This window comes from Simochromis diagramma, unplaced genomic scaffold (assembly GCF_900408965.1).
Source record: "Simochromis diagramma unplaced genomic scaffold, fSimDia1.1 OVJJ01000646.1, whole genome shotgun sequence".
Taxonomy (NCBI): Eukaryota; Metazoa; Chordata; class Actinopteri; order Cichliformes; family Cichlidae; genus Simochromis; species Simochromis diagramma.
The window spans coordinates 30,113-42,842 of NW_024387279.1; the positions used below are offsets into that span (position 1 = coordinate 30,113).

Consider the following 12,730-nt stretch of genomic DNA (forward strand, 5'->3'; position numbering starts at 1 on the left):
TTTATTTTGGAAAGAGACATTTCTCTGTAATAAACTCTCTTTTCCAAAGATGAGTGATTCCTCAATCAGATACAGGGCTCGCAATATCGCTAGCCCGACGTCCCGGGGCTAGCGATTTTTCCAGTCGGGCTACCAAAATCTATCTCTGCCCTGCCCGTCGGGCTATCGTAGGAAGGAAAAATATATGTCAATGCTTTTGCATTCTTGTAGCTGGGTAATTATGTCATTGGCATCGGTGAGCCACTGTCAATATGTGACATTAAAACGCGTTTGAATTTGCGCTTGTTTTTTTGCTTTCACTTTGCAATCGCGTGAACTGTGTATAGAGAGCGACAGCACTGATTGGTGAGTGATGATAATTTGTGCACCAATTCCTCTGACATCGTCTTATCAATCGTTAGCTTACTATGCAAACATGACAAGGGAAATCTCCCGCAGCAAGCTTAAACATGTGAGAGGTTGATCGCGCAGAGAATCGCTGAGCTTATGTGAGTGCGTGTGTAAAAGCAGCAGGATATATATTTTAGTTCTGCTGAGCCAAATAACACAGGTCAGGGTGAAGAAGTGACAGCCAAAGAAAAGCTTACCACGAAACGGAGAAGTTATGACAAATCAGACTATAAGGCAAAAAGAAAGTGCAGCTTTATGGTTTCATGGACAAAATAATTTCTGTGGCTGCAATATGACGAGCTAAATAACCAGGGCTGCACATAAGTGGTCCGCAGGTGCGCATTAGCTGTCAAAATAAAAAACGCGCACAAGGGTTAGGGTTAGGGTTAAATTTAAAAACTGTACTTTTGAGTTAAAATATATATTTATAATTTTAATAAATGACAAATTAAAAAGGCATGAACATTTTTTTTGTATCGAAAAAATATCAAACCGTGACACCAAAGTATCGAACCGAACCGAACCGTGAATTTTGTGTATCGTTGCACCCCTAATATATATATATATATGTATGTGTGTGTGTGTGTGTGTGTGTGTGTGTGTGTGTGTGTGTGTGTGTGTGTATGTATATGTATATATACAGTACAAGAAGCAAATAAAATGTTATGGCACTGCATTACTGGATGAAATGCCAGTGTTTCAGTATATAATACCTCACAAAAGAGAACATCTTTTAAATAACAAACTACCAAACTGCTCTTCTAAGGTCACTTCTATTGTCCCATTCCATATACAGCATATCATTATCTAGAGAAACAAACAATCCACATACCTATAAACGTGACACAATCACAGGGAAAAGTCGTCGAGGAACTCCTACCGAATTTGATGTTAAGTGCAAAGCCATTTAACCAAATGCAGTATGTGTCTGTGTTGAGGTAATCATGTCTCTTAAAAATAGAACTACCAATCCCGTATGTGAGTCCAATTTAAATTACATTCATATGCAACAACCTATCTTGGTTTCCACCAGATTTCAGCTACATAAATTTTCAACATCCCTCAATTTTTGCTGTACAGTACCCACACCAGTCAGATGGCTATTTCAATGTACAGAGGTTATAGGTCTCTTCAGCGTCCCGGACATCGTGCTCAGAGATAAACCTGTAACACCACGAAGGGTACATGACTACACGGCATCTGTGTTCAGCTCTTGGTAGGCTGTATAAAATGTAAAGAAAAACAAAAGGTCCATATCAAATGTTGACATAAAGCAGCAACATATTTTAAAGCTGCTGCGTGTCACTGGTGCACAGCTTCAAGGCCAGCATCAGTAACAATTTGAGGGTGCAGCATGGTATAGATATTTTCAACATCTGTGAAGGCAAATGTGAATTTACTTACATGCAACGATATGTGTACAAGTTTATACAGCAACATGCTCTCAATCACACATGCTTTTCTGCCAAATCCTTGGACTGTATCAGCATTGATAACATGTCCAGGTCCTAAAATGGCCTGCCTCCACTTCAGGTCCTACTTCACTCACTGTAAACATTTGGTGCATTATGAAATGAATTACACCAAACATGGGAGCTTCTTCTTTTCAAAAAAATTTCTCCTTTTTATTATATATAGTTTTTCTTGTACCGTTTTCATAAACGTAATTAATTTGTTTGTAAATCATTACATTCTGTTTTTATTTGCATTTTACACAGCATCTGACCGTAAAGAAAATGTGATTCTGTTACACGAAACTTTCCAAAGACTTCAACCAGTGTGAATAAATGTCCATAGCCTCACTCCTCACTGAGCTTCACAGGCCAGTAGTTGGGCTGGTTGGTTCTTCAACTTTGGCTTTCAGGGTCCAGATGCATCTTTAGATTCATTTACATCACACTGTTAGAAACTGTCTCTCTTCATACTCTCTGTAGCTTTTTTTCATAGTTGATCTTCAGCGTGAGCTTCTTATATGCTATGTTCCCTTGTTAGTTTTTCAGTAATTTCTACTTTATAGGATATATCCTGAGCTAAAAGAAAAAGAAGTATGCTAAGTAATCTGAAGTGTTCCTTTGTCATTACAGTGCATATATAACAGGAGTCTTGAGTTCATGAGTCTTACCCCATTCTTTTGGATTTCAAATTGTTATTACCTCCCAGAAATTTAATTTGACACATTTAAATGATTTTGTTGTAAAAATTTGGTCTTTCTTTTTCCATTTTCTGAGACTTTCCAGTTTTTTGAGTCAATCCTCAGAAAGATGCTCCATCAACCTTAACAGCACCCAGGGCTTGAACTAAAAGAGGAATAAAAGAAAATTATAAGAGAGGCAAAGATAGCTTATCGTGGGTAATAAATGGTTATACTTTTTCTGTATAACCATGTCATTTTTCTTATGATGTTGTAAATTAATAAAAGAAGCATCAAGACTGTAATATTACTGAGGGAACACTTGCCCACATTGGGAACATAACTACGACTTTTCAAAACCTACATCCTTATAAATAGTCATATCATTTGGGAGATATCACACAAAAACAGCACCAGAGAGTAATGTAAGAAGACGTTCTTCTGAAAAGGACAGGTGGAAAGGTTGTGCTGCTAATAGAGACTCACCTTGTGAGAATCACACCTTCATGGTGTGGGTGGAGATGGGAAAGTCAGCCGAGGAAGGGGCAGAAACTATGTTTGTTGGGGAGACTGGAGAACTGGAGGCACACTGAGCTGCAGTGAGAAGAGACGGGCAGAAGGTGAAAATGTAAAACAAAACAGAGCAGTGACTTCTTTCCACTCAGACATGGAGCATCAAAGAAGCTCCAGACTGGGCTTCATGTGATTTGAGACACTGCAAAGTAACACAAGTACAGTTGAATAAGCTCAAGGACACATTTCTTCTGTATTTTTGCAAAGTAAAGATGAGAAGGTTAAAATTTTAGATAATATTTACATCTTTTTAGTGTGTCACCATGCACTGTTTTTAAATGAGCATTTAGAGTTAACTGAAGCTGATAGTCCTCTCCGTGAATCGCTACCTTATCGTGGTGGAGGGGTTTGTGTGTCCCAGGGATCCTGGGGGCTTTTGCCCCCTGGTAGGGTCTCCCATGGCAAATTGGTCCTGGGTGAGGGACCAGACAAAGAGCTATTCAGAAGACCCTTATAAAGAGAACATCGACGGAACAGTTTACCCTGCCCGGGATAGGGTTACCGGGGCCCTGCCCTGGAGCCAGGCCCGGGGAGGGTGCCCGAGGGTGAGCGTCTGATGGCCGGGCTTTTTTCAATGGGCCCGGCCGGGCACAGCCCGAAGAGGAGACATGGGCCCATCCTCCCGCAGGCCCACCACCCGCAGGAGGCGCCATAGGGGTCAGGTGCATTGTGTGCCGGGTGGCGGCCAGGAGCAGAGGCCCTGGCGGACTGATCCCCGGCTGCCAAGACTGGCAATAGGGACATGGAATGTCACCTCTCTGGTGGGCAAGGAGCCTGAGTTAGTGCGTGAGGTTGAGAGGTACCGGCTAGATATAGTCGGGCTCACCTCTACGCATGGCTTGGGCGCTGCAACCAGTCTCCTAGAGAGGGGCTGGACTCTGTCTCAGTCTGGAGTTGCCCCTGGTGAGAGGCGGCGGGCTGGGGTGGGTATTCTAATATTCCCTCAGCTGGCTGCCGGTACGTTGGGGTTTTTCCCGGTGGATGAGAGGGTTTGTTCCCTGTGCCTTAGGGTCGGGGAACGGGTCTCGACTCTCATCTGCGCTTGTCATCGGTGCTGGAAGGTGCTCCACATGGAGACTCTGTTGTCCTGCAGGGAAACTTCAGTGCTCACATGGGTAACGACAGCGAGACCTGGAGGGGCGTCATTGGGAGGAATGGCCTCCCTGATCTGAACCCTAGGGGTGTTTTGTTATTGGACTTCTGTGCAAATCACAGTTTGGCCATAACGAACACCTTGTTCGAACATAAGGTTGTCCATAAGTGCACGTGGCACCAGGACGCTCTAGGCCGTAGGTTGATGATCGATTTTGTAATCGTATCACCAGACCTGCGACCATATGTTCTGGACACTCGGGTAAAGAGAGGGGCTGGCTGTCAACTGATCACCACCTGGTGGTGAGTTGGATCAGGTGGCGGGGGAGGACGCTGGACAGACCCGGTGCACCTAAACGCGTAGTGAGGGTGTGCTGGGAAGGTCTAGCAGAGGCCCCAGTCCGCGAGAGCTTCAACGCACACCTCCGGTAGAGCTTCAACAGCATTCCGAGGGAGACTGGGGACATTGAGTCCGAGTGGACCATGTTCAGCGTCTCCATTGCTGAAGCTGCTACATTGCGCTGCGGCCGCAAGGAGGTTGGTGCCTGCCGTGGTGGTAATCCCCGAACCAAATGGTGGACACCGGAGGTGAAGGGAGCCACCAGGCTGAAGAAAGAGTCCTATTGGGCTTGGTTAGCCTGTGGGACTCCGGAGGCAGCCGACAGGTATCAACAGGCCAAGCGGAATACGGCTCGGGCAGTGGCTGAAGCAAAAACTCGGGTGTGGGAGGAGTTCGGAGAGGCCATGGAAAAAGACTTTCGGACTGCCTCGAAGAGATTCTGGCAAACCGTCAGGCGTCTCAGGAGGGGAAAGCGGTGCTCTACCTGCACTGTGTATAGTGCTGGCGGAGCGCTGCTGATGTCGACTGAGAAAATTGTCAGGCGGTGGAAGGAATACTTCGAGGACCTCCTTAATCCCACTGACATGTCTTCCGAGGAGGAAGCAAAGTCTGGGGATGAGGGGAATGACCCGCCAATTTCCGGGGGCGAGGTCATTGAGGCAGTTAAACAACTCCTTGGTGGCAGAGCCCCTGGTGTTGATGACGTCCGCCCGAGTTTCTGAAGGCTCTGGACGTTGTAGGGCTGTCCTGGTTGACACGCCTCTACAATGTTGCGTGGAGATCAGGGGCAGTACCCCTGGACTGGCAGACCGGTGTGGTGGTCCCCATCTTTAAGAAGGGAGACCAGAGGTTGTGTTCCAACTACAGGGGGATCACACTCCTCAGACTCCCTGGGAAAGTCTATGCCAGGGTGTTGGAAAGGAGAGTTCGTCCGCTAGTCGAATCTCAGATACAGGAGGAACAATGCGGTTTTCGTCCTGGTCGCGGAACACTGGACCAGCTCTTTATCCTCTCAAGGATACTTGAGGGTGCATGGGAGTTTGCCCAACCAGTCTACATGTGTTTTGTGGACTTGGAGAAGGCATTCGACCGTGTCCCTCGGGGTGTCCTGTGGGAGGTGTTGCGGGAGTATGGGGTGTCTGGCCCATTGCTACAGGCCATTCAATCCCTATACAACCGTTGCAAGAGCTTGGTTCACATTGCCGGCAATAAGTCGGACTCGTTCCCGGTGGGTGATGGGCTCCGCCAGGGCTGCCCTTTGTCACCGGTTCTGTTCATAATTTTTGTGGACAGGATTTCTAGGCGCAGCCAAGTGGCGGAGGGCTTTCGCTTTGGTGGCCTGAAAATCTCATCTCTGCTTTTTGCGGATGATGTGGTTCTGTTGGCTTCATCGGGTGAGGGCCTCCAGCTCGCACTGGAACGGTTTGCAGCCGAGTGTGAAGCAGCGGGAATGAGGATCAGCACCTCCAAATCTTAGGCCATGGTTCTCAGCCGGAAAAGGGTTGAGTGCCCACTCCGGGTCGGGGATGAGTTCCTGCCCCAAGTGTCTCGGGGTCTTGTTCGCGAGTGATGGGAGAAGGGAGCCGGAGATCGACAGACGGATTGGGGCTGCAGCTGCAGTAATGCAGACGCTGCACTGGTCCGTTGTGGTGAAGAGGGAGCTGAGTGTAAAAGCGAAGCTCTCAATTTACCGGTCGATCTACGTCCCTACCCTCACCTATGGCCACGAGCTGTGGGTAGTGACCGAAAGAACGAGATCGCGGATACAAGCGGCAGAAATGAGCTTCCTCCGAAGGGTGGCTGGCCTCTCCCTTAGAGATAGGGTGAGAAGTTCGGCCATCCGGGAGGGGCTCAGAGTAGAGCCGCTGCTGCTCCACATCGAAAGGAGCCAGATGCTCCACATCGAAAGGAGCAGGATGCCTCCTGGGCGCCTCCTGGGTGAGGTGTTCCAGGCATGTCCCACCAGGAGGAGGCCCCGGGGCAGACCCAGGACACGCTGGAGAGATTATATCTCTCGGCTGGCCTGGGAACGCCTTGGTGTTCCCCCGGATAAGCTGGAGGAGGTGGCTGGGGAGAGGGAGGTCTGCGCCTCTCTGCTTAGGCTGCTGCCCCTGCGACCCGGCCTCGGATAAAGCAGATGAAGATGGATGGATGGATGAAGCTGATAGTAATATATATATATATATTAGGGGTGCAACGATACTCGTATCGATATTGAACCGTTCGATACAGTGCTTTCGGTTCGGTACCCATATGTATCGAACAATACAAAATAAATTTTTAATTTATTTTATCAACTTTCCTTCTGAAGATGCTGTCTGTGTTGAGCGCTCAGTGGATCTGCGCTCGACAGTGCAGCCTAGGCGGAGTAGTCGAACGCAGATTCACTGAGCACAGGGCAAGCTAGCGAGACAGAAGTTAAGCTCTCCTTGCAACATGGCAAATTGAACCTCCCCCACCCTCATTCAGTTCTGGCGTTTGGAACTATTTTGGTTTTCATGTGACGTATGACCCTGAAGGTAAGCGCGTCATGGACTAAAGTAAAACAGTATGTTGGATGTGCCACGCAATGCTCAATTACATGGGTGGGAGCTAGTGTGTTAGCGCAGTTAGCTCGTTAACATGTTGGCCGTCCAGCCCCATGCACAGGCCATCCGCGGTAGCTCGTTAACGGAGATTTGCCGTGTTGTGGCGTTAACGTCATTTCAACGAGATTTACGCTGACAGCACTAGTGGGAACACAACAAATATGACTGCACATTTACACCGACATCATCCTAGTGCAAAGACAAGTGGAAGCAGACAAAAACAACAAGCACGCATGCTACAAACTTTACCCGAGTCATTTAGCCAGCCGTTAGCACATGATTCTCCTTATGGGGACCTGATATGTTTAATATACTGCTGAGAGTATAGCCCAGAAGAAGCGTATAGTATAGCTTTTATTTTGGAAAGAGCCATTTCTCTGTAATAAACTCTCTTTTCCAAAGAGGAGTGATTTCTCGATCAGATAGATTTATTTTTTTATTACTTTGTTGTTTCAGCAACATTAAATTTAAAAACTGTACTTTTGAGTTAAAATATATATATATATATATATATAATTTTAATAAATGACAAATTAAAAAGGCATGAACATTTTTTTGTATCGAAAAAATATCGAACCGTGACACCAAAGTATCGAACTGAACCGTGAATTTTGTGTATCGTTGCACCCCTAAAAAAAATTATATATATATATATATATATATATATATATATATATATATATATATATATATATATATATATATATAGCTAAGATCCTGTGGGACTTCCAAATACAGACGGACAAAATGGTGGTGGCTAACCAACCGGACATAGTGGTGGTAGACAAACAGAAGAAGACGGCCGTAGTGATCGATGTAGCGGTTCCGAATGACAGCAATATCAGGAAGAAGGAACACGAGAAGCTGGAGAAATACCAAGGGCTCAGAGAAGAGCTCGAGAGGATGTGGAGGGTGAAGGTAATGGTGGTCCCCGTGGTAATCGGAGCACTAGGTGCGGTGACTCCCAAGCTAGGCGAGTGGCTCCAGCAGATCCCGGGAATAACATCGGAGATCTCTGTCCAGAAGAGCGCAATCCTGGGAACAGCTAAGATACTGCGCAGGACCCTCAAGCTCCCAGGCCTCTGGTAGAGGACCCGAGCTTGAAGGATAAACCGCCCGCAGGGGCGTGCTGGGTGTTTTTTTTTATATATAGGACTCATCCAGGCTACAGAAACTGATCAGGAAGGCTGGCTCTGTGGTTTGCATGAAGCTGGACACTCTGGTGACAGTGGCAGAGAAAAGGACACTAAAAAAACTGCTGGACATTATGGACAATGCTGGGCATCCTCTGCACACGGCCATAAACAACCAGAGGAGTCTGTTCAGTGACAGGTTGCTTCTCCCAAAGACAAGAACCAACAGACTTAAAAACTCCTTTGTCCCACACGCCATCAGACTGTTTAACGCCTCTCTGGAGGGGAGAGGGAGGGGGAAAAGGAGGACAAAGGAGGGGGGAACTACTAAGCTGTAGTGCCTCTTCACTTCACTGTGCAATACCTTTTGTGCAATACTTTTGTTAATAGTCAACGGTGCAATAGACCTCAATACTTTAAATGTGCAATTCACTTGTATTTTTATTTTTATTCGTATTTATTCTATTTATCCCCTTCGTATATTTTATTTAAATATGTCTCAGTATTTATATATGTGTGTGTGTGTGTGTATATATATTGTAACTTCTGTTGGTGCTGTGCTTTTGGAAACACTGGCATTTCATCCTGTAATGCAGTGCCATAACATGTTATTTGCTTCTTGTACTGACTGGACATACATATCTATATCTATATAGATATAGATAGATATCGATATAGATAGATATCGATATATATATACAGGACAGCAGCAAAAACAGTAAAGCAAGCACACAAAGTTCATGCACATAAAAGCAGCTACCAGTCAGGGCTTTAAAACACAGAGAGCAATTGTGCCACTGTGGTCCTGTCTATGTCATGACTTAGTTTTGAAAGAGTGTGGTGGACTCAGGTGCCATGTGATGCTGCCATGCGGTGAGAGTGTTCACCAGAGAGAAGGCGACTACGACGAGAGGCCTCAGCAGCCAGAGCACAGGAGATCTCAATACGCTTCTCTTGCTCCTGCAACTGCTGCTGGGAGCTGGCTGGAGCTCCACCTTCCACTGGGCCGTCCAGAAGGGGAACCATATTCTGCAGACTGACAGGAAGTACATGAATGTGATAACATTCATAAAAATTAAAATCTCTCAATATATATATATTTAGTAAATTTATAAATACCCGCACAGGAAAATATTAGAAAAAATGCATACAAAACCCTCAATTTCTTAATAACATTTAACTTTTCAATAATGAATTACACAGCATTGAGAAATACATTTCATTACAGTACGTGTTTTTTCTGAAAATGCTGTACCTGAGTTAAGGAAGTCATTCCACCACTGTTCATTTCTTCATTGTCATGTACCAACACAATTTAGAGCAGCTATCTAAACTATACTGCCACACAGGTAAGTTATCACATTAATAGTCCCCACTGTGTCCAATATTGTGAATTTTTTCGTTATACAGTGCCAAATCACAACAACAGTCGTCTCAAGGCTTTTGATGATGTGGCACCTCTGAAAAAGAAAGCCTCAAATCAGAAGTGCTTGACTCCCTGGTAGAACTCACAAATGCATTCCTTAAAGCAGATAATTCATAAACTGGACAGGAAATGGGGCGTTACTAATTTAAAAGGGTCATCATTTAGCCTGGCGAAATAGTTTGCTGCTTTTTAAGAAAGCCCTCCATAAAGCTAGAACATCTTACTATTCATCACTGATTGAAGAAAATAAGAACAACCCCAGGTTTCTCTTCAGCACTGTAGCCAGGCTGACAAACAGTCAGAGCACTGTTGAGCCAACCATCCCTTTAACGTTAACTAGTAATGACTTCAGGAACTTCTTAGAGGAAAAATCATTGATAACCACAGCCATATTATAGCTTTTATACTTTGGAGTGGACCGTACTTCAGAATCTTGTTAATGCTACTGAGGAGGAGGACATTTCTATTTGCTCAACAAATATGAGGAAACACACAAACTGTTTGTGTGCAGTTTGTTGCACTTTTGATCTGCTAGCTAAACTTCTAAGTGAGAATGCAGAAAAAGAGCTAACTACACACAAAGATGGGGAAAGATGGATAGGACAGTCGAGGACGAAGAGAGGCTAAGAAAGGTTATATAAAGGTAACGATGTCACGGATCTGGGTCAGTGTTGACCCAGCATTTTGAGTTTCTTATATTTTGGTCTATTTTTGCATTAATGATTATTTTCTGATGTTCTGGTGCTTTGTTTATTATTATTATTATTATCATTATAGATCTGTTTCAGTTATTCTTGGTGAGGTATCAGTTCTTAGGTTTTGCCTTCTCATGTGTATTGCAGTTTCTGTTCAGTGTCTAGTCTGTCTCTGTGTCGTGTCTGCATCTTTGTTTAGTGGTTTCTTGTTTCCTGTCTTATTGTGAAAGTCTTTGTCTTATGTTAGTGTGTGCAGCTTAGCTCCCCCGTCTCGTTAGCCCTGATCTCCCCCAGCTGTGTCTCCCTTTTGTTACCCATTCCCTGATTACCACCCTGTGTATATTAGCCCTGCGTTGTCCTCAACCCAGTGTTGCATCGTACCCTCAGATTATGCCTCTGTGTTTCTTTGGTTTCTGTGTTCACGGCACTTCACGTTTGGTTTTCATGTCAGCAATAAAGCTGAGGTTTTGATTTACAATTCTGTGTTCGAGTCCTGCGCTTGGATCCTCCTCTCCGCCTGCCCGCACACAGAGCCCTGACAAACGATTGCTCAGTGATACTTGATAAACTGCAAATTTAAAGCTTTTTTGTAATGTCACATTCATTAGAATTAGAATTTAGACTGGAATAACATTCTCATGTACTAAAATTATTATTATTATTATTATTATTATTATTATTATTATTATTATTATTATAGCACAAGGTTTAGTTTAAGTTTGCACAAAAATAGCTGACAGAATTGTTCATTAAGGAGCTACTTTTTACTTTCTTACTTTGAGTACATTTCAGAGCCTGTACTTTTTCACTTTTACTCGAGTAAAGAAGTTGCTTCACTACTTTAAATTTCACTGGAGTGTTTTCTTTTTTGTGAAAGTCTTTCATTTTGCCACCCCTCACAGTTTGTACTGACAAGTATGCTTAGTTATGTGTCAGTTTCATTTCATTATATACAGTAAATCCTAGTCTGATAAATTGAGTCAATGTAAAAGAGTCACACTGTTAAAACTGAAAGGTTTCCCTTTTCAGCTTTTGTATTGTCAGTTTGGGTTCCTTAATGGATATTGTATTTATTTTAGGTACATTGTTTTATATGTTTTTAGACCTGGGACATAGTAATTCTTCAAATTTTGGGGTATATAAAGTATTCCTTATTCTTACAAATATCATGGTTCTGGGTCCTTTTGACCCAGCATTTTATGTTTTTATGACCTGTTGTATTATGGTTTATGATTCTTTGTGGTATCCTGAGTTTATTCTGTGTTAAGTGTTTCAGTGTTGGGAAGGTTACTTTTAAAATGTATTCCACTACAGATTACAGATTGCATGCCCCAAAATGTATTTTGTAAGGTATTCTGTTACGTTACTCAATGAGAGTAACGTATTCTGAATACTTTGGATTACTTAATATATTATCATGCTTTTTACAACTACATGAATGTCCTATTGCTGTGTGATTTATTACTATTACTGAAGGTTATTCGCCATACCAATACCAAGTAGATGCTTAAATCTTAATATAAAATAAGTAACAGAAGGGTGGACATTAGGTAAGGCTGCACTTTTTTCTGTGATCTTGTATAGAAAACTATTCCGCGTGTATATAAAACAGGTCCGCGGCTCCCAACCATAGTAAAGGGACCTCTGGCTAATACATCGGGTTTGTGTCGGGCTCTTAGCCAAAAACTAGCTTTACTTTGTTCTCTGGGTCAACTTTGCTAGCGAGAGACTGAGAGAGGCATTGAAAGGCTGCTTCAACGGAGCTTATTGTTTTGGAGGAAAACACGAACACAGTGTACAGTCGAGTCTTAATAGCTTACTTACAACTGGGCTACACTGCCCATGAGGCTACATTCTTTAGGGCTATGCCTGTAACACTCTGCCTATTGCCTTCAAATTAAATAATTTTTTGAACAATAATTTTTTTAAAATATTTCTTTATGTCATTATGCGGACCGCAAGTAGAGCTGTCATAGGCCGTGGGATTGAGACACAGGCTTTAGAGCCTCTTAATGTGTGTTTTGATTGGGTTTCCACCGGCGTGGAATTACCAAAAATAGAGAGAGCATAGCCTAACATATGAAACAGTAAAAGATCGCTGTGTAATCCATTTATTTCAACAACGTAACTGTATTCTGAATACCACCTTTTTAAATGGTAACTGTAACGGAATATAGTTACCCATATTTTGTATTTTAAATACATAATGCCGGTACATGTAATCCGTTACTCCCCAACACTGGTTGTGTTTTATTTCATCATGTTTCCCCAGCCCAGTCTGCTCTCCCCCATGCTCCTCTGTGTTCTCTCTCCCCCTCTGTGTACTTCCTGTTTTACTTTGATAGTCTCCCGTCAGTGTACG

General features: G+C 43.7%; 1 protein-coding gene across 6 annotated transcripts in view; it reads right to left on the bottom strand.

Moving 5' to 3' along the window:
- Positions 1-995: 995 nt before the first annotated feature.
- Positions 996-12,730, bottom strand: part of plekha6 (pleckstrin homology domain containing, family A member 6) — a 61,434-nt gene continuing 49,699 nt past the window's right edge. For all 6 annotated transcript variants that reach the window (XM_040003326.1, XM_040003328.1, XM_040003327.1 and 3 more), the window contains 3 exons: positions 9,135-9,283; positions 3,008-3,115; positions 996-2,687 (listed from right to left, as the gene is read on the bottom strand). In XM_040003326.1, coding sequence (XP_039859260.1) covers positions 3,018-3,115; positions 9,135-9,283 — 247 coding nt within the window. In that variant the 3' untranslated portion in view covers positions 996-2,687; positions 3,008-3,017. The remainder of the gene's footprint in view (positions 2,688-3,007; positions 3,116-9,134; positions 9,284-12,730) is intronic.